Source organism: Oryx dammah, unplaced genomic scaffold (genome assembly GCF_014754425.2).
Source record: "Oryx dammah isolate SB20612 unplaced genomic scaffold, SCBI_Odam_1.1 HiC_scaffold_21, whole genome shotgun sequence".
Classification (NCBI taxonomy): domain Eukaryota; kingdom Metazoa; phylum Chordata; class Mammalia; order Artiodactyla; family Bovidae; genus Oryx; species Oryx dammah.
In genome coordinates, this window is record NW_024070205.1 from 939143 (window position 1) to 961100 (window position 21958).

The following is a 21958-nucleotide window of genomic DNA, read 5'->3' on the forward strand; positions in this document are numbered from 1 at the left end:
CAGGTCGTTCAGGTTTTCTTCACCAGTGAGCAGAGGCTGCTGGAGGCGTCTACACACAGGAGCCCGGTCAACCCCCTCACGTCAGGTGGTTGGAGGCCCACGCCGGCCCCCTCCCCTGCTGACTGCCCAAGGGGGCCTGCAGGTGGAACTAGCCCTTGTGGCTTCTGCGGCCCAGCTGCCTGGGTTCAATCTCAGGCTGGGCTCAGCTCAGCGCCCGCAGGCTTGGGTACTAAGCGGTGAGCTCACTTCATGGGACTGTTGGGGGGGCACCCGCAGAGGGGCTGCGCTGGAGCCGGGGCTGTCACTGCTACCTCTGGCCAGCAAGTTTCATGACGGCTGTCCTCATATGCCCCAGAGAGGCAGACGGATGTTTCCAAGGACACGCAGTGAGCCTGGAAGCTTCCTCACTCAGCCTGTGGCCCACCCACAGCAAGATTCAGGAAGGAGAGGACCTGAGCCTAAGCCTCGTCTTTGGAGCAGGGCTTGGCATGTCTGGTTTGCCTCTGGTCCGAAATATCGCTGTGTGTGTGCAGCTAGGTCCGTGAGTGGCATGGCGAGCTGGGTCTTTTCTTCTGGGTTATGGGCATTGATGGGGCTTCTGTCCAGAGAAGACGGCCACCAGAGCCTTGCTTCAGGCCGGGCCCGTCCCCTGGACGTGCCGCCCTCCCGCCACTAAAGGTCTTGTTCTCTCCTGCTCACTTACCAGGATCTCAGTGGATGGCCTGGCCTGTGCCAAGCGGCATGCCTCTGCCAACCGTGGGAGGAGGTGCCGGGTGAGGGCAGAGTGCCACGGGGGAGGTGGCCCCCGTCAGCAGGGTCCCTCCACCCTGAAGCCGCAGATACCTGCAGCGTAATAAGACAGCTGAAGTGAGTTTCCCACCTGTCTGAATTAAGCAAGCCAGTTTAGGAGAAAAACAATGTCCCGTCAGTTCTCTAAGGCTGCACTGGTGGTGGGAGAAAACCCACAGCCTCTGAGGGCTTCAGGAGTTTGTCGGGGAGGGTTCAGGAGTTCTTCGTTGCCTTGGGGAGCCACACCCCGCGAAGGCGAGGCTCAAGAGCACACAGAGACCTGTCGCCTCGAGTGTAGGGCCCAGACTGTGGGCGTGAGCCCCGTCTGGCCCCTCGGCACAGGCTGGAGAGCCTGCAGTCCTAGCGGCTGCGTGTCATCTGGGAGACGACGGGGGTGCTGGCTGCGCAGGAGGCTGTGGAGAGGGGGTGAATTCAGGCTCAGCTTTCAGAGAGCACCCACCATGTATTAAGGACTGGGTTGGCTTGTTTCTTATCATTGCTTTGCCCCCACCACACACATACAGCTCATTCTGGTCACACTGGGGGTCCTTGAAGATGTCTCCTCCATTCACCGCAGAGTCTGTACCCAAGGGTCTCCCTCGGAGGCAAGGCCTGTCCCTGCTCAGAGGAGCCCTGCCCCAGAACAACTTGCAGTCAGGGCTCTGAGGTGGGGGCTGGGTGGGACTGGGGGAGGTGAGTGGGCCCGGCCTCCCCCTCAGCGCAGCCACACAGTCAGTGTGGGGTGACAGAACCCAAGGGCGGCTCTCCTGACTCCACCAGTCGTGAAGCCAAGACCAAAAAGTCCGAGACCTGCTTCCACAGGTCCCTCTGCCCTGGGCTCAGCTTCTCAGGGACTGCGTCCAAGTTCTGTACACCCCAAATCTACTAACCTCGCGTGGAGCCCAGAACTAGGGCCACCGGCAGCTCGGGCAGAAGGCCTGAGGGCCCCATCTCAAGTCCGTGTCCGAGTCTCCCCTGAACAGAGCGGAATCCCTAAGGGGCCCCAGGTTGCAGGCGCACGGCGGTGGGGAGGCCGCGCTCAGGGACCTGGCAGGAACGTGGCCCGGTGCCAGCCCCCGGCCGCCCCCCAACAGCCCTGCAGGCTCGCCCTGAGGGTGTCTTCAGCGACTTCAGCTGCTGTCACCCGGGACAAAGCCAGGCTGGGGGCACAGCCTTCGCAGGAACCTGGAGGGTCCCCCCTCGACTAATACCCACCTGCTTCCAGTTTCAAGCTCTGAAGCTAAGGGTGAAGGCCCCACCCCCACAGAGACACAGCTCCTCGGGTCAGAGGAGCGCTAGGAATGGCACCGGGTGGCTGTGGACACTCCGTGCTGTGCAGGTCCCAGCACAGCGGGACGGTCTGGCTGTCTCCAGGACACGGGCTTGGGTCTGGCTGCCGAGCAGGGCACCCCCCGACGCTGCTTCCAGGGGGCAGTCTAGGGGGGCTCCGTGGGAAGGAAGCTGCGGGGCGGGTCCCGTCAGCACACTGCGGACCTCTGCCGGGTAGACGGTGCTCCTCGCGCAGAAGGCCTTGCTCCCTAATCCCGCCCTCCCCATCAAGAGCCTGAAGCTGGGGAAGCATGTGTGGGAGCCTCGGCAACATCGAAGGATCCCAAAGACTGACCAAGCCCCTATTTCTCTCTCTCCCGGCCAATCCGACCAGGGAAACCTCCGCCAGCACCGGGAGCAGGCAGTGAGGGGTTGGGCACTTCGGGCAGCAGCCAGGGCCTTGCTGCCCATGCACTCGGTTCCCAGAAATGCCTCCTCGTTCCTGCTCAGTGGCCTCCGCTTTGCTCTCTGGACCCTGCCCCGCCTTGATGCAGTAAGACCCTCAATGTTGCTCACTCCTGCTCCTTGAAGTTTCTTGGAAGGTGGGGGTGGGGGGTGGAAATTTAGAGCGCAGGAAACAGGCCAGGCAGCCATGTCCACTGCAAGCTCAACTGGACCGTCTCGAGCGTGACAAGGCTGGGAGGTCTGTGCCCAGCAGACCCTGGCCTCACCGGCACCCACAGAGGCATGTGGTTAAGTCCAGCAGTCACAGACACGTTACTGCCACTGTCCTTGCTATCCACAGGGAAAAGGGAGCTTCGTGAAGAACCTGGAGCCCCGCACCACCAGGGCCACAGGGCTCACGTCCCATCGATACTGGGAGCGAGGTCACCTTGCTCGACCCCAGCCCCTGCGTTGGGGCGGGGCCGGAGGGACGCAGTGGGCCCCCAGCCCTACGCATGTGCTCAGAGCTCTCGCTTAGAGCGGGCACAGGCCCAGGAGGCTCACCCAACCTGGGTTCCTGGGGCTGCCACCTGCTGGCTCTCGGACTCGAGACGGGTGCTCACCACCCGCTCTGAGAACAGAAGCCTCGGTGGGCCCCAGCCAGAGGGCACCAAGCAGTGTCCCGGGATCCTGCAGCCTCACCAGGGCTGGACCAGGGCAGGACACGCAGCTCGCCACGCAGGCTCGCCCAGCCCAGACTCCCTGGGTCTGCAGCTGGCCCTCTCTGGTCTTGCCTGTTCCTAGCTGTAGCCATGATCTGTAGACGATTTGAATTTTTGGCCGTGGTGGGCCCTGATCACTGCGCTCCGACTGTGTCTACTTGTAGTCAGCAGGCGCTACTCTTCGCTGTGGCGCGTGGGGCTCTCGTCGCAGCGGCTGCTCTTTGCCGTGTGCACAGCTCTGTGTGTGCAGGCCGGGTAGTTGCGGTGCACAGCCTTAGTTGCCCTGAGGCATCTGGGATCTTCCCAGACCTGGGATCGAACTCGTGTACCCTCACTGGCAGGCAGATTCTTACCCACTGTACCACCAGGAAAGTCCGTCATTATGACAATATAAACCACTGAGTGTGAAGAGTTGCTTTTATAAAAACTAGACAGAACTGCTCTTAAGTATGGGCGAAACTTACAAAAGATTGCAGGAAGAGTCTGAATTCTGAAAGCCAAACTCCTTCACACAATGGCTAAATTCTTCATCCATTTTACTGGAAGCCCACGCTGAGCATCATGGATGACGCGTGGCGATCGCTGTGGAGAAAAGCCCTCGAACCCAGGCTGCCGTCTCCTCAGTTTTAGCCTCTTAAGTGGATGAACACAGGACTTGGAACAGGAAGCGTCCCTTTTGACCTGCTGACTTTCTGATGGACTATCCGACCCCCCGTCCTTGGCCTGCGCACGAGGGGCCTCCCGTGTGTGTTCCAGCTGGGGTCACGGGCAGGAAGGAGCCACTGGCTGAGCCCCCGCCGCGTCCCCAACATTCGGCTTGTAGGGGCTCCATTTGCTTCCAGGGAGATGGTGTCTTGGGCGTTTATTTTCCATAGAGCAAATAACCATGCTCCCTGAGAAAAGCCATTAACTTTTCCGTGTTCTAGTGCAAGGAAAACGATAGTCCTCTGGCCTCTACTCACCTGAACCAGGCCCACGACCTCGCAACCCCACTCCTCCATCCAACTCAGTGAGTCCTCCTGAGAATAAGAGCACCGTGCCACCCCTCCTCCTAGTGCAAGTAGCCCAAGACAGAAAAGGGGGCTGGGCCACCATCTGCAGGCCCGTCCCCACTGGCAGGAAGGGGAAGCACCTGCGCGAGCAGTCTCGAAACACGGCAAAGTGATCATCAATTTGGGGGACGTGAAATGTACGCATTACACATGGACTCTGTGCTTTGGAACTGGATTTACGGTGGTGTGACTTCACATGCGGTCTTGTCCAGGCAGCTTCTCAGAGACTGCCCTGAGGAGCAGGGGAGCTCTCAGGAGCCACGTGCTGGACGGGAGGGTGGAGGGCGGGAGCCATGCCCCTGGTTGCTCAGGGCGGGGCACCGGGCTCCTCACCGCTCCTCAGTGCCCTCCCCAACAGGTCAAGTCCAGTGGAAGGGACTGTGCTGTCTGCACCTTTACACCGAGGCAAGGCCATTCTAACACAGGCCGACGCCCAGCACAGACTGGCTCAGTGACTGCACGGCCATGGGCACGGCCTTAAAACCCTTGCTGTGCATTCTGCCTCCTGTTACAGGACACGGTTATCTGTGAGCCATTCCGGTCTGTCACAAGCTGGGAAACCCAGGAAGGACTTAGCCCGGAACACCACCCACGGGCAGTAAACTCCAACCAAGGCGGACTCCAGCCGGAAGAGGGTGTAAGTAGAATGCCGGACTATCCTTCAGCATCACAGCGAGACAAAGGAGAGGCAGAGGCCTGTGACAAGAGTTCAGCCGGAGGTAGAGAGAAGCCAGGCTTCACCCCTCCCAGAGGCACCCACGCTGTGCACAGGCTTACCCCGTCCAGGCACCCCAAGGTTGTGTTCCTTTTTATGGTGGGTGTGCTAGCAAACCAAGTGGGTCACACGCCACATGTCTGCCACAGCACCCCAAATCTCACCAACGCCTCTGCCCTGTCATCAGAGCTCACAGGCACGAAGAAGCAGGCTTCCACCAACCCTAAACACAGGCGGCATCTCTGGCTTCAGGCTCACTCTGAGGGTGAACAAGTCCCTGCTCCCAGGGTGCTGGAATGAAGTGCAGGGAGGCAGACCTTGCTCACAGACCGCCCACACCCGTCTTCCTCCAGGACAGTCTACACACAGGCGGGTCCACCGTGCTCAGCGAGCAGCCCCAGCCTCACCTGCCAGGAAACACGTGAACGGCTGCCACAGGCAGCAGCGCACTAGGCCCTCCGTCCACAGGCCCCCCTGGCTGAGACGCCAGGCTCACTCGGCCCTCCTCCCCCTCACGCGGCTGTAGACCAGAGACAGGAAGGGGCCAGTTCGCTTGTGTGACGGTCTTTGCCGCCTCCGAGCTCACACGCGACCGCCGGTGTCATGGAGCGCCCCCCAGAAGGGTGACCGGGAGGTGTGCGTCTTCACGCCGCACGGCCACACAGGCAGGGCTGAAGACACAGCAGGCGGGGCCTGTGCCAGCAGCTGACAGCTGGCGTCCAACGCGCCCGCGACCGCAGCACCATCGCGTATGAAGGGCCAGCGGTCTCACCCGGGGAGGGGCAGCTCCCACACACTCCTGCCTCCCCCATCCCCGAGGGGCAGAGAATCTCCAGCACCAAGGGTGCTCCTGTCAAGGATCATGTACAACCCTCCAGGTGAAAGAGCAAAGCTGGCAGGGCAGGAGAGGGGCAGCCCAGACGGGCAGAGCAGCTCTCCACAGGCAAGGCTCTGTTCCAGGTGCAGGGGGGCCTTAAGCTTCCTCTCTGTGTGGAACTGGGGCAGTCAGCATCGTGCCCCAACGCCAGGGGCTCTAAGGACCTGGACACTTAAAAAGGCCAAGACCAGCAGACTGGCGCCAAGACTGTAAATCAAACTGCTCTAACGCCAGCCGCACTCTGGGCAGTCTCCTCCACTGGCCCCACAAACCCGTAAGATGAGGAGAAATATGAGGACAACTCTGGGAAAACTGCAGACGCTTCAGAGTCATTCTTAAAGAAATTTAATTATCTGAATTGCATAAAAGGGAGTTGTACACATGTAAATCTCTGCTACATCACAGACTGCTGTTGCTGTTGCTATTGTTTTATTAAAGACCGCTGTTTCTACCCATCTTCGGGTTTATGGCTATGGAATGTAGGGAAAGTAGGTATCAGCAACAGGGCAGGAAAAGCAAGTCAGAGTCTGTTCACCAGAACGTCTTCTCCACTGCGGAACAGGGTCCTCTGAGAAGAGATGGTGTGCAAAGGTGGGGAGCCGCCTACCCAGGTCGGGAGCAGCAGCGAGTCAGAGGGAGGAAGGCCGCTGGGAGGGGAGCCTGGCTGCTCCCGAGTGCTCCCCGGACCCCCCTTCTCCTAGGCCTCCGTGAGGATGCCTTCTGAGGTCCTAACCCCAAACCAAACTTCCTGTCAATTCAAATAGAATAAAGACATCATCCCCCAGGAGAGCTCACCTGAGGACTGGAGCTGACGCGGGACAGAATGGTCCGCCAGCACTCTGAGAAAGCGTATTTAACCAGCATGGCTTTCTAGACAGGTTCTGGTGCGTGAAGACGGGAGGAAAGGGGGTCTTTGTTAGCGGGGACCGGAGGCATGTGGCCCACCAGACAGAGCAGGAAACAGAAGAATTCCCTAATATCTGCAGGCTACCACCAGCTGCTGCTGTCGCCTGGCTGGGCAGAGGCAAAAGCAAGCCCCGCCTCGGGTTCTTCATGGCCCACAGGTAGGGGCAGAAGCAGCTGTAGGCTGATGGCTCTGAATAACTAGCAGGTAGTGTTACCTTAGGACCAAGGATTTATTCCACAATATAAACTGCAACACTCGACACAAGCTTCCAAATGAGCAGGCGGGGGGTGGGGGGTGGAGAGCCAGAACAGCTGGGACAGGTGCCCAGGGAGCAGCCTCTTCTCTGTCACCAGTGCCCCAGTGACACCAGAAGCCAGACGTCTGTGTTCGGACATCCGCCAGATGCTAAAGCACCACACTGTTTGGAAGTTTGTTTGGTTTTAATTCCAGCCACTGAAACCAACATGGAAGTTATTGCTTAGATAAATAAACCTAGTCTACCAGGAAAACAGAAGTGGATAAAGAAAACAAACAAAAACCTCAAAAGTGGAAACTTAAGCTCCCCAATATGGTAACAGAGTAAACGAGAGAGAGATTCCTCAAATGAGGATTTACTGGGCCCTTCTGGGCACTGAAACCGAGTTGGACTCAGCCGGTAAACCCCAGGAAGAGGTAAGATTTTAATGCTGTACATGAGAAGGTGCAAGCGCCAATCCTTCCAAACTGGTGGGAACCCCTGCAAAAACAGTCAGCGTTTCAAACCTCAACAACCACAAACAGCTCTTAAGGAAAAAAATACAAAAAGTGTCAAAAAATTTTTGTTTTGTTTTTTTTTTTCTTTTTTTCAAAGAGTTCTGGAAAAGTGATCCCGTAAGGAATAGAATAGCACCGTTCACAGGCTGGTTTGAACGCCAGTCCTGCAGCTTTGCTGAGAAACTGGGAGTCCCCGGGCCGAGCCCTGACTGAGAAGGGCTCTGCGGGTTTTATCTCCGGCCCGGCACGTCCGTCTCCGCACAGCGCACGCACACGTAGTCCTCCTCCTCGGCCGTCTCGGGAGAGACACCAACACAGACCTGATGGAACCACCGGCTGCAGCTGCCATCACACTGGACCCAGTCCACCTGGTTACAGAGAGCAGGGAGACGGGGTTTTCAGGGGAGAAGAGGCCCGGCGGCCAGGGCAGCCACTGCCCCGCACGGGACCTCCGGCACGGCAGCCCAGGCGAGCACGCTGAGCTCTTCTCCACGCGGTGGCTGCGCCGGGCGAGGACAGGTCGCCCCGTGACAAGTGAGCAAAGGGACGACAGCGGCACCCCCCCACCTTCTGAGCGCCGGGCGGCGAGAGCCGGAGGAGCACGAAAGGAAAGGGCAGAGGAAGAGTTTCTTCGAGAAAAGGGAGGAGACCCAGGAGCGCTGTGAGAGCAGAGACACCAGTGGGGGAGGGTGAGCAATCCACTCAGACGGGCTCAAGGCAGCTAAGCAGGAGAGAGACCCGGCCGGGCGAGCTGGTGCTCACAGGGTTCTGAGCTAAGGGAACCCATGTCCTCCACGGCCCAAACCTCACTGACCTCGTCTCCTTCTGGCTGCAGGCAGCTCACGGCCGGGCAGATGGCGTCCTCGTCCTCAGAGTCCTCCTGCTCCGAGGAGGACGAGTCTGAGGGCAGGGACTGCGTGTCGGCAGAGGGGGCCAACTCATAGCTACACTCTCTCTCTAACTTGAGACTGTCCGTGTCCTTGGGGTGGCTCAGTTTGATTCTCTTCTTTTTGGGGGCCCGCATTTTGGTGATTCGATCCCACCGCTCACTGGAGAGGCCTTCTCTTTCCAGGCGTCTCTTCAGCTTGCTCTCGAGGCCGCTGGCTCCATCTCGCTTCCCTCGGCAGCCGTCACTCTGGGAGGAAGACGGCAAGCCCAGTTTAGGGCACGGCTTGCCTCTCACTAAAGCTGCCGTGTCAACACCCGCAGGCACGAGCAACAGGTGCGCCCCACGAAACCAAGACAGGCTGCCCCCGCTCCCGGCCTCGCCCACCCCACCCCACAGGACCACCTAACTTCGCCGTTCAGCCCAGCTAACACTGGAGGACAAACGTGTCACCAACGTGAACTGTCTCACACCAGCCCAGCAGTGCCGGGAGGCGGGAGAGGCCAGACACGAGCAAATGCCTGACGTCCACAGAGCTTCTTGGGAGGTGCTGACCCTCAGATGGCTGAGAAACCAGGCCGATACCGTCCTTTGTAAAGGACATCTCCGCCCCTTAGAGGAAAAAGGTGCTTTTAACTGAACACAGCTGGTAATGTGGTACACTACTTGGCACTGAACGATGAAACTGACCCTCAACGCCAGGGTCTACCCTTATGCTGTCTTCCTGCTTCGACTATATCCTCAGGGGTCAGCGATTTCGTCAACAGGGTGCAGGAGCAGCATCTTACGTTGCTGAGAAACAGGACCTTAGTACTTTAAGTCAGTGAGCACTTGAAACAGGCCCCCTTGGGACTTCCCGGGAGCTCCAGAGGTTAGGACTCCCTACTTCTACTTCAAGGGGCACAGGTTTGAATCCTGGTCAAGGTATTAAGATCCTGTGGTGCAGCCAAAAGAACGAAGCACAGCAAAAGCGAGCCCTCTTGGTCTAGTCACCGGGTGCTACCAACAGCTTGACAGGTGCTGTTTAGAAGAGTTACAGCATCTGCTACACGTTGACTCGAGAATGAAAGCCTTTCCAGCTGTAGTTACATTTTCATCTAACAGGATTTCTCTTACACAAGAAGAATCCTGTTTCTAGCTATTACCACATGGAAATGATGAGAAGCACCTTATGAAAAACACACACTTTTCACACAGTGGTTTAAGCACCAGTTTCAGAACCCAGGCTGCGAGCCCAGCCGTCGCCTGCATCTTCTCCTGGATCAAAGACGGCGCCTCGTCCCTGTGCTTGCTTTCCAGAGGGGGTGAGGCCGGACCCTGATGCCCACCTTCTCACTGCCGGGCCTCACTGGAGAGCTGTGGTCAGCCTGCTGTGCAGGGCTTGGCTTTGCGAGTAATGTCTGGTAGAGCTCCTGAATTTCAGGAAGGGACACCTGGAGCAGCTGGGCCTCCATCAGCAGCTCATTCACTTCCGGGCTGATCCCTGCGTCAAGACCAGAGCAGATCACGGGGACACTCCTTGGGACATGAGCAGAGGAGGGCCACCCGGCCAGCTGCCACCCTCCCCACATCAAGTGAAGCCACTTCCTGCGCCCAGAGCCACAGCCCAACAGGCCCAAAGGAGACTGAGTCCAGCGCTGACGCAGGAGAGACGTCTCTGCCTGGACAGCCATCTCAGGGCCGGGCTCTCTTCACAGGCCGGGGCTCCAGGCAGAGCTCCCGGGGGACAGTCACCCTCAGGAGGGACAGAAGAGAAGCAGGGTCTCGAACAGCCCCCTCAAGTCTCCTGAGTAACGAAGCAACAAGTGAGCCCGTGACCGAGCATCTGACCGTATCACTTGCTGTTTAACTATCAGCTGACATGGGGTGAGCCCACTCCTCCCTGAAAGCAGAGGATGTAAAGCTTTCCTTTCTATTTCTTTTGCACTTACAAGCCTTTAAATAGGATTCTCCTCCCACCTTTCAAGTACACAGTAACACATATCCCACATATAAGAATAAAGTCATTTTTTAATGGTTCCAGATTATCTACAACAAAAAACTACTGCAATATCACTTGTTACTATTCAAGCCCTCAAAATGACAATGACCATGATGACGACAATCAATACACACCATGGAGGGGAACACAGCTGCGACCAGTGGAGAAGGGAGAGTGTGAATAGGAGGTCCTGCTGTCCCAGTCGTCAGGCAAGGAGAAGGACGTGGGGCCAGGCGGCTGAGATATCTGACGGAAGGAAAACATCTCACAGTAAGGCTCTTCCAGGACTAAGACTACCACCAGCCTAATACAAGTAGCTTGGGTTATCAGGCAGCATTTAGCAGAGGACTTGATTTTCCCAAACTGAAACAAGCCTCTGGCACCTCAGATCTGGCCAAGCCAACCCCTGTTCACCAAGCCTCTGGCCTTCTTGGCTGTGCCTGGACTGACTTCAGAGGTGAAGAGCACTACTGGGCAGTAAGTCAGTTCTCTCTGCCTGGAAACAGATCACACAGCCTCTTGGATTCCTGGGGGAGATTTTCACCTGCCTGACACAGACATGCAGCCCTTTGGGTAAACCAACTGAGGAGCTGCAAGACAGCACTCACATTCATGTCCCCACCTTCTTCAGAGCTTATCAGAGGGGCTAGAACAACAGTCCTTTGACCACAAAATGAGCAAATAGCAGTTGTGTCTTTCCTCTTTATTAACACAAGGAAACTCCCAGCACGTCATGTGTAAGGAACACAACTGTCTCCAGTGTAGGCTGGGTTGTCCGAATAGCACAACTCAACTCTGAGGCAAAAACTCAAACGCATCACTTGCTAAGTGCCCGGCACTGTATTTCAGAAGCTGGAAATAAATGGGGGGGGGGGGGGGGGAATAAAGATAACAAATACAGCAAATCCAACCCTCTGTCTGTTATGTCTAACCTGCATTTCATGCAGCCCTTGCAAATCACAAGTCTCTGCTGGTACAGCACCAGGGAGGTGCAGCGATTCTGCTAGAGAGTCTACACCATTCGGAAGTCATCAGGTGGACCTTATAAGAAGACTAAACCCCTGCATTCCTGACTGTGCTTTCTTATCTTCTGTGGAAGAAGACAGAACCTCACCCCCGCCACCAAAGTCACGGTTACAAGAATCAGGCTTTTGGCAGCAAGACCACAGATAGTGTGAAACCCACTGCCTCCCCTCTGAAGCAACATGGTACATAAGACGCTTCAAAACTTAATTTTTCCTCAAAAAGCAACAAGTCACAGAAGGAGGCACTCTCCCTTTCTGCTCAGTGACTCACGTGATAGGAAGCAGGAAAAAAATAGCTAAGCAAAAAAAAAAAAAAAAAAAAAAAAAAAAAAACAAATTAAGTATATCTATTAAAAATACCTAGGTTCGTACACACAAACGGGGAAACCACATGCATGTATGAGCAGGTGAAATCTGCTCCCCAGACTGGCCACTGGGAGCAGAGGAAGCGAACAACGTGGCAGGAGCACGGAGCCTGCAAAGGACAGCGGGCGCCGGCAGCAGAGGCGCCCAGAGCCACGGAGGCGCGGCGGTGAGCTGTCTGCAGACCCGCAGAGCGGGCCCAGGCTCACCTTGCTGGTCTCCGGCACCTGTCCTGCTGCGGCCTGCCACCGGCCACACAACAGTCCTGAGCCCGCTGGGTCCTGCAGGGCTGCGAGGTGCCCTGACGAGAGCAGCTGCCGGGCTCTGTGCTGCCAGCTCACGGTCCTCTCGATCATGTACCGCAGCGCGTCTCCCTCGGGCAGACGGACGCGGATGCGCTGCAGGGAGGCCAGCAGGGGCAGAATCTTCTCGAGCGGAGGCTTCTCCGACCTCCGGCAGCTGGGACACAGCCAGATCCGGGGGCCCTGTGGGATGCTGGGAGCCGCCACACAGCCGGTGTGGAAAGCACCCCTGCAGAGTTCGCACTGGATCATGGGGGCCGCGGGGGCCTTCTGACACACGCAGACTCTCATCTCCAGATGACGCATGGGCGACAGCAGTCTCCCCTCATTGGCTTCTCGGAGAGACTGCAAGGCTTCCATTTCTCGTGCGCGAGCTTCCCCGAGTGCTGCCATCTAGGAAGGAGAGGGCGATAAAGGACTATGGCACAGAGACCTCAGCCGTCTTCTCAAAACTCACGGGGCGTGGCGGTGAGGAGGGCTCCAGAACAGGCTCTGGGTGTAACGCCGGTTCTGCCTCACTAAGCCGTGGGGGGCGCCTTGGACAACGACATTCTGCTCACTGTGGGGGGACGCCCACAGGTATAAACTAGAGTTGGGAACAGTGCCCGCCTCACAGGGCTGCTGTGACGACCCCATGGCCAAGTGACCAGGCGCTCTGGCTGCCACACAGCAAACCTCAGTGTCAGCAGTTACCTAACACACACCGTTCTTCCAAGCCCAACTCCTCTGCACATGTATCTCTTAGAAAATATACCTCCCCGCTAAGACCCACTGTCTATGTGCAAATTTCTGAGTTTGGCTTCAGCTCCAGTAATGTTTGTGATCTTCTAGAAAGTCTCTCAGATGCCACAGCAGCCTGTGTCTCTCACTGCCTCCAACATCAGGCCTCACAGGTGCATGGGGCACACAAGAGCCACACGTGGTGAGAGCGGCTCCCTCACCTCACCAAGCGCCCCGCACGCACACACATGCACGGGGGCATGCTGCAAGGCCACCAGGCACAGACAAAAGCAAGCTGCTTTTCGGCAGGAAGCGGCACGTGTACTTGCTATATTCTTTTCTCTAGTAAAACGAGCCACATTTCACTTCCGAGATCAGGTAATCTGTATAAGCAACTTGAAAACACAAGCATAATTCGTTTCAGAGTAAAAGGCTGAAGTGATGCTGAACATGTTCCTGACTGATATGTACAAACTGTCCACGCGTGAGGCCTCCATGTGAGGCAGTCCAGGCTTTACAGATGTATTCACTGCTCACCATGAAGTAGACCTGCTTTAAGGGGGACCAATTCAGATCACCAGCTATGTAAGAGTAAGTCACTACCCCCTTGGTACATAACACATTGACCTTTCACAGCAAACGGCTGGACAAGCCAAGTCCTGATACTTCACTGAAGAGAAATACAGAGGAAGCATAGATTTTTAAAACTAGCATTCCCCACCAGAAGCAAAAACTAAAGGCTTACAAGAACCATTTCTTTCTCAACTCTATTTCCAAGTCCTTAAAATATTAACATGTCATAGCTAAACCATTCCCGAGATGAGATCCACCCCCGGTCACCAGATGAGGCACCTGAGCTGAAGGCCAGACTGATGCCCCACTGGTTCTGGATCAGAGGAGAAAATGCATCAGTGAGGGTCGAGGTAGGAAACCAAAAGATCTAGAATAAACCACCCAACAAACCCTTGCTAAATTCAGAAGATCTCTTATTTCTACAGATGAAGCAATGTGCAGGCAGTGCACATGGTGTGATGCGGTGACCGAGTGATCAACGGGCAATGTTCAGAGCCAAGCGAAGCTCCAGACCGCGCCTTCACAAAAACCCACCGGGTAACAGTGGAAGCGCCAGAATGATGCTCAGGCAGCCACGTCCGACTACACTCTGAAGGAAGGGACCGATATGCCAAAGACAGTCCACGTCAAAACACACAGACACTTCAGGGCAACCCCACGTCAATCCCGAGGGCAGCTAGGCAGCACTGAGGGGTCAGACTAGAAAGGCGTCCTGGCCCAAGTGCGAGTCCGCTTAGCTCCGCTCCAGCAGCAGGTGGGTTCCTGCTCTGGGAAGGGCAAGGCTTCGTGCCTTCAAAACCACCCTAAAAGGGGCTTCTCATCAGCCTAGGAAACCTCTGCACATGGAAAGAAATAATCAACAAGATGAAAAGAAAACTTACAGAATATGGGAGAAGTACTGGCAGTTTGTAACCTGATCCAGGGAATTAATACCCCAAATCTGTGAAGAACTTAATATAATGCAACAGCACTACCAGAAACAAAAATCCAGGTAAAATGGACAGGAGAGCCAGTGGACATTTTTCCAAAGACGACGAACAGATGGCCAACAAGTACATGAAAAGATGCCCACCACCACTGACCATCAGGGAAACGCAGATCAAAACCACACTGAGAATGACTATCGTCGAAAAGACCAGAAATCACAGGTGTCAGTGAGGATGTGGAGAAAAGGGAACCCGCTCCCTACACTAGGAGTGGGAATGTGAACTGTTGCAGCCACTGTGGAAAAACAGTATGAAGGGTCCTCACAAAACTAAAAACAGAACTACCACAGGACCCAGCAGTTCCATTTCTGAGTATACATCTAAAGGAAACAAAAATACTAACTTGAAGAGATTATCTGTACCCCCATGTCCAAGGCGGCCTCATTCCCAACAGCCAAGATACGGAAACCACCTCAGTGCCCCCACTGGTGGAGGAAAGGAAGCGTGGCTGTGTATGTACAATGGGGTGTTACCAACCACAGACAGAGAAAAGGATTCTGCCATTTGCAACAACACAGATTAACTCAAAGCATTACACCAAGTGAAATAAGCCAGAGAAAGAGAAGGACTCGATGATCTCACTTACATGTGAAATCTAAAAAAAAAAAAAAAAAAACACCCCACAGAAGACTGTGTGGATCACAACAAACTGTGGAAAATTCTTAAGAGATGGGAATACCAGACCACCTGACCTGCCTCCTGAGAAATCTGGATGCAGGTCAAGAAGCAACAGTTAGAATTGGACATGGAACAGCAGACTGGTTCCAAACTGGCAAAGGAGTACATCAAGGCTGTATATGGTCACCCAGCTTATTTAACTTATATGCAGAGTACATCATGCAAAATGCCAGGCTGGATGAAGCACAAGCTGGAATCAAGATTGCCGGGAGAAATATCAATAACCTCAGATATGCAGATGACACCACCCTATGGCAGAAAGTGAAGAAGAACTAAAGAGCCTCTTGATGAAAGTGAAAGAGAGTGAAAAAGTTGGCTTAAAACTCAACATTCAGAAGATTGAAATTCAAGTAAGATCATGGCATCCGGTCCCATCACTTCATGGCAAACAGATGAGGAAACAATGGAAACAGTGAGAGACTTTATTTTCCTGGGCTCCAAAATCACTGCACATGGTAACTGCAGCCACGAAATTAACGCTTGCTTCTTGGAAGAAAACCTATGACCAACCTAGACAGCATATTAAAATAGGAGAGACATTACTCTGCCAACAAAGGTCCATCTAGTTAAAGCTATGGTTTTTCCAGTAGTAATATATGGATCTGAATTGGACTATAAAGAAAGCACGGAAAAACTGATGCTTTTGACTGTGGTGTTGAAGACGACTCTTGAGAGTCCCTTGGACAGCAAAGAGATCCAATCAGTCCATTCTGAAGGAGATCAGTCCTAGATAGCCATTGGAAGGACAGATGCTGAAGCTGAAACTCCAATACTTTGGGCCACCTGATGTGAAGAACTGACTCACTGGAAAAAGACGGTGATGCTGGGAAAGACTGAAGGTGGGAGGAGAAGGGGATGAGAGAGGATGAGATGGCTGGATGGACACAACCCAGCGGACATGAGTTTGAGTGAGCTCTGGGATTCGGTGATGGACAGGGAGGCCTGGTGTGCTACAGCCCGAGGGGTTGCAAAGAGTGGGACGAAAGTGAGCTGGACTGACAGACACACAGAACTGAGGGGCAGTTCCCAGAGGTAACTGGTCCGGGAGACGGGTGCAGGGGATCGAAAGGCAGAAATGAATCCTGGGGATGTGATTTATACAAAAAGAAGCTGTGCTCTCTTCCCCGGGGACTATGTCAGTTGTGTCTAGACCTCTGCAGCCGGCCAGGCTCCTCTGTCCATGGGACTCTCCAGGCAAGAATACTGCAGTGTGCTGCCGTTTCCTACTGCAGATGGCCAGTAATACTATGTGATAGTTTTGAAAGTTGCTTAGAGAGTAGATGTTGAAAGTTCTCATCACAAGAAAAAAACACAAACCTGTGTGGTGATGGCTACTAACTAGACTCGTACAGGGAGCACTGGGTAATACACACATATACTGGGTCACTCTAGGCACACCTGAGACTAATGCTACAGGCCAGTCACACCCGCCTGGCAAGTTTCTAAAGCATCCAGATCCGTAGCTCTCTTCTTTTCATCTGATACTGTGCTCACCAAACACTGGCTCGATACTGCTCCATCTTCTTGAAGATGACACTATCTTTGGATCCACAGTGCTTACGCTAAGAGGAGATCAGGCTCAGGAGTACCCAGTACCCTTTCCAGTGTATGTCCTGTTGTAAACTTAACAGTAAGCTGGCTTTGCAGGTCACCTGTTAGCCCTGGACCAAGCTACAGGCTTGGGAAGGGTTTCTGCGTCTGGGAGGCCTCGCAGGCACCTTCCATGAAAAACTTTTACAAATGACAGTTTTCCTAAAGTTGCTTTGGTAAAACAGAGTACTCTGGAAGTTGTTCTCCTACTTGCCTTCCCAATATACCCAGTAAAGAAGGAAGAGCTAGAAACGGCCCTCCCCCCTGAGAAAAGAGGAGGAGCGCCAGCACGCACAGCTGAAGCAGTCTCTCTGCTTTCCATCAGCGTTCTCTCCAGGTCGCTCAGACTCTCTACACGGGGACTCTTCTTCTTGCCACTTGGCAAGGGATCCTTTAACTTTCTCTGCTTCCTCTTTAATCCCAAAAGGCCAACGTCACATCGAGGACACAGCACCTGATGCGGAACAAAGCACAGCCACTGTGGTTTGTCTGGTTCACCACAGAGCATTACCAAGTTCCCAAATAAAAGCCGAAGCAGCGGGGAGGACATGGATTTCTTTTTATTTTCTGCATAACATCCAACCCTGATCCCAGAAATCCTACTCTACAAAGGAAGGAAGCAAGGATGAAGGAAATCTCACAAAAAGACAGACTTGATTCAGATTCAATCAAACAGTAAGTAAAAAGAAGAAAAGTAAAATGCAATGATTCCAGTCATAATGTGTGACCAGAATCAGCTTAAGGAAACTACAAGTGTTCCCTATAAGCATGTTGAGAGGTGGGGATCTTTTATCAAGCTTGGCAAATCCAAGTGGTGAAGCCTAGCCAAGGTTAAATGTTCAATTTTAACAGACCAAGGAACTTCAAAGAGGAATATTTCTTCCTTAGTGAATGCTATCCCCAAACATATGCAGAAAACATTCAAAGATTCTTCTAAGTTTCCAATGAAATTCAGGAGACTCACCCTGGCTCCCCTCAGAAACTAACTCCTAGAGCACAGACCAGTCAGTGTTGCGCCCTCCATAACGAAGGGGCTGTGTGTTCACCAGGTGAGGGGCCGCAAGGCCCCAAGGGGGGCTGAGCACAAACTTACCTCGAGGAGAGAATAGGAAGAGTTCTTAGTCAGGAATGTATTAGCAGCACATTCTTTCCAAACGTGAACCTCAGCCACTAGGGACTCCAGTCTCGGCAGCGAGGGCAGATGCACCGGGATACACCGGCCTCGAGTGACAAGCTCCACCAGCGTGTCCAACACTGGCACACGTCCTCCAGCCTAGTAAGTCAAAGGAAAAAGAACACTTCTGTGGAAGTGCGCAAAGTACCCCACCCTGATCTCAACATACTAAACTCACGAGTGATGCCGACCAACCCTGCCGGCTAGCTGGTGGTGGTGATGGTAAGGCCCCTGGGGGATCCCACTCAGTCACCAGGCAAGAGCCTGGCTCGTGCTGGAGCCACAGACACAACTGAGAACTGGCATGCGCTGCCATCCCTTCGCTGAGACGCTTACGCCCTTTCTCAGGGCATCTGCCATTTTGGTGGGTTTAAAGAAAATCCAACAGAAATGCAAACCTGTAATGACTCAAAGGACTTCCACACTGACTGAGAGAACAAAGTGGAAAAACAGTCTTTTACTCCATCCACTGACAATGAGTTAAGAGATTATCCAGGAAAACTAAAATGAGCTGAGAAAGAACACTGGCTCTCAAAGTTTATTATTCAGAACCATCTGGGAAGCCTGTTTTAAAACTTCCTGGGCCCCACCCCCAGATTCCTGATTCAGTTCATTAGGGAAGGGTCCATGTGAATTTGCATTCCTAAAACTTCCCAGGTGCTGCCGTGGCTGTTCTGGGACCACACTCCGAAGCATGCAGAGCACTCCCTGCGTGCAAACAGACAGCTGGGCGGCACTCTAAAACGAGGAGTCCTCCGAACACAAGGGGTCGCCCTGTTGTTGGTCACATTTCTCTGCTAGTCCTTACATACGTGATTCAAGGTCAAGCTATTACTTCAGGAATGGAGCAAAACTTGGTTTTTGTCCTTATCTACAGACTTTGTTGCAGACACAGAACTAAGAAGCACATATATTAAAACATGTGAAGGGAACCAAACCCACCTAGAAACGTATCCTCTCCTCTGATTTCATACGCTCACCTCTCCTGACCACTGCCACCACCTCACTTTCTGGCTGCTAGCAACCATGAGTGAAAGCAAGGACCAAGGCAACAATCACGATGGGTCCAGCAATGCCAGACAAGAGCGTGCGTCAGTGATCTCGCTGGGGAAGTTTGTGTGCACAGCAAACACTTCCCATGATTTTTTTCTCTGACTGTCTGGAGTCATTCCTTATGTCCTATTTATCAAACAATGTATCTTCTCTTCCCTGTTAATCAGAATAGATGTCCAGATGTTTCATTGAAAATACCTGGCTAAGCTGTCCTATTTGGCATTTCTCATTAACAACTGGTCTATTAGCAGAACTTAAATTATGCAGATATTCAGAAAACCAGATGATATTTTGTTCCTAGAGTCTGATGGCTTCAACAAAACAGAACTTGAGACTCAAGAACCATAAAAATTAAAAATTTTAAAACCTAGCCTATTAAGTAATTCAAAGATCTTTTTTTCTCAATAGGACCATTAAGATCTGCTGTTTTATGATGATAAGAGAGAAAAAGGAAAACACCCCCAGCAACCCCTTTTCACATGATGTCTCCCAACTGGAAACAGAGGAAAACAGAGAGTGTGTCTCGTCTTTATTGCCATTGCTCAGTACCCCAGTCCTGTCTGACTCTCTGTGACCCCATGGACTGCAGCACACCAGGACACCCTGTGAAGGCATATTCTGTCTATACCTTCATAATGCTGCGCATGAATTTAGTTTCCTATTTTACCTTCTAAGTGAAGGCTCAGTAAGTACACCATCTACACAGAGCCACAGACACTTTGTGCTGATTCTCTGGAGAGTTACTCCAGAATATGCTAAGCCTCACTTCCTCTGCAGGGACAGAGAAGCACTTTTAAGTCACTACTTGGGCGGTAAAAGTCCCAGACCTCACTGCCCAGTTTGGCCATGGAATCACATATCAGTACTCACTCAGTCGCCTACTCTTCACTATCTAAACTCCAAGCAATTGGTAAGCCAGCGAGAGACAGCCATACTGGTCAAAGATTAGTAACTGTATTTCTTCCACAACTTCATTTTTAGTCCTTTCTCTTCAACCCCAATCAAGTACTTACGACTGTTGTTATGGGAGGCTCCCAAGCTCCCAGACAAGGTTAGTGAAATTATCTAAGTCTGACATATGAAGCCAACTGGTGAGGACACCAGGTAGCGTGGGCAAGGACATCTACACGGGGTAGAAGAGACTCAGTCGCGTGGCCGGCCCACACGCAGGCCCCGCGCCGCGAAGCCCCGCGCACACCCCTCCGCCAGCCTTCCATCCCTGTTCTTCAGAGAGGCGCTGGCACACGCGGGACTCTGGAAACCTACCTGTAGGGCCTCCGCTTCCTGAAGCCAGTCTCTGGCTCTCTGCACAGAGTCTTTCAGCGCCGCGCCGTTGGGCAGGTGTGCAGGGATCTCCTCAATCTCCTTCACCACGGCCGCGAGGCTGCTCAGTGAATGCCGAGGCCTAGAGAGCAGAAAGACCACTCAGCCTCCGCGCGACCACTCGCACTTCTCGTGGCTTCCTTATCAGAGAAGTTAGAGAAACCACTTCAAAGGAAATTCACAGTTGCAAATAAACTTTTTGAAATGGCAAGTAGCTATAAGATATCGAATTATCTACGTAAGACTAAGGCAAATAACTCAGTTCTACTTAGTTCTGATTTGACAATGGAATAACCATAAACTTCTGTTTGCAAAAGGTAGCTTAGGGATAATTTACTCCATGTTAAACTAGAAACACTATCAAGACTCATACAGCTCCACCAAGATAAGTAAAAATCTCCAGGATATCACCACACCAAAGCACAAAACCCAAAACGTTTGTGTCCTCTGATCAATGACCACTATTTCAGGATTAAACAGTAATGTCCAAAAAATAGCTATCCCTTGTACTTTATGCTGTCAGCTGCAACAGTAAAGATCTGTTAGACAGAAAGCAAGACGAGGAGGAACCATCTTCTCCCCTCAGATGGTCAGCCCAAGCACAGACAAGGTCATGAGGCAACAGCATGAATGCTGGGAATTACAGCACGGCCACCGCGTTAAAGACACTGCGCACTGCGGTGTTCAGATGCTTCTCTTTAAGACTCCTTGGGATCTCTTTCATTAATTGTGGGTTTAAACAGTTCCACTTATTTGTAAATGTTTTCTTCTCTCAAAGATGTTCCCATTGAGTTCCAGGCAAATTTCATTAAACCACTTTTAGAAAATGAGTGTCCATTTGAACCATTCATTTCACAATCAGTAAATCAAGAAAAAAACATTCATCTTCTTTTGCCCGAGTTCCAAAGCAGTTGCAAACATCTCAGCTAAACCTCCACACGTACAGCTCAGCTGCTGCGCCTGGGTCACATCCGAAGCCTGTGCCCTGCCCAGCATGGACCAAGCACGAGCCCTCCCCAGGGGAGGCGTGGCCACGCTCAGTTACCTGGCCTTGAGGAGACTCTTGGCTTTGTCATCCCAGTGCTCTGATACTGTGAGCAGTTCCTGAAGCCGCGCCATCGCCTTCTCCACGGCTGAATATGGGGCCAGGCCCACCCCCAGGTCTATGAGACGTCTCATATCATCTAAGGTGAGGGAGCTAGGGTCCTGGCAAGCCTGCTGCACCTCCTCCAGCCAATGGGCCTGCTCCAGCCGGACCCGCATCTCAGCGAGCTGGGGGAGCTCAACATCAAAGTCAAAGCTGACATCCAGCAAGTCCTGCAGCTCGGCAGCGCTGGGCATCTCCTCAGAGAGCAGTTTCTGGCTATGCTGTTGGAAATCTTCTACACGGTTCAGGAGATCCTAAAAAACACAGGTTGTTGCATCAAAACACTGATTTCAGCAACAGGCGTCTTGCAAACCTACAACCTGCAGCGCGTCTGCAACACGACCCTCTGCCATCGCACTCGCCTCTACCAACGGCACACACAGACCTGGCGACACACCAGCCAAACGACGGCAAGCAGGGCTCAAGACAGGCGCACGGCAGCTGCGGCCAGCAGCCGGCGGTCCCTGTCAAGGTGGGAATCTCCGGCCGCCTCTCCACTGCAGGCCTGCTACAACCTCTTTATGAACATGTACCACTCAAGCTGCTGTTAAACACAGTCGCAAATAGATGTGCAAATTAACCACTCAAGAACAGGACTTCATCATGTCAACGGAGCTTATTTACAAAAT

At 53.4% G+C, this 21958-nt stretch overlaps 1 protein-coding gene across 3 annotated transcripts in view; it reads right to left on the bottom strand.

Moving 5' to 3' along the window:
* Positions 1 to 6985: 6985 nt before the first annotated feature.
* Positions 6986 to 21958, bottom strand: part of KDM5B (lysine demethylase 5B) — a 40753-nt gene continuing 25780 nt past the window's right edge. For 2 of the 3 annotated variants that reach the window (XM_040263206.1, XM_040263208.1), the window contains 9 exons: positions 21228 to 21583; positions 20126 to 20264; positions 17726 to 17905; positions 16928 to 17086; positions 11993 to 12478; positions 10530 to 10641; positions 9743 to 9897; positions 8343 to 8663; positions 6986 to 7896 (listed from right to left, as the gene is read on the bottom strand). In XM_040263206.1, coding sequence (XP_040119140.1) covers positions 7759 to 7896; positions 8343 to 8663; positions 9743 to 9897; positions 10530 to 10641; positions 11993 to 12478; positions 16928 to 17086; positions 17726 to 17905; positions 20126 to 20264; positions 21228 to 21583 — 2046 coding nt within the window. In that variant the 3' untranslated portion in view covers positions 6986 to 7758. The remainder of the gene's footprint in view (positions 7897 to 8342; positions 8664 to 9742; positions 9898 to 10529; positions 10642 to 11992; positions 12479 to 16927; positions 17087 to 17725; positions 17906 to 20125; positions 20265 to 21227; positions 21584 to 21958) is intronic. The other variant, XM_040263207.1, reaches the window with a different exon arrangement.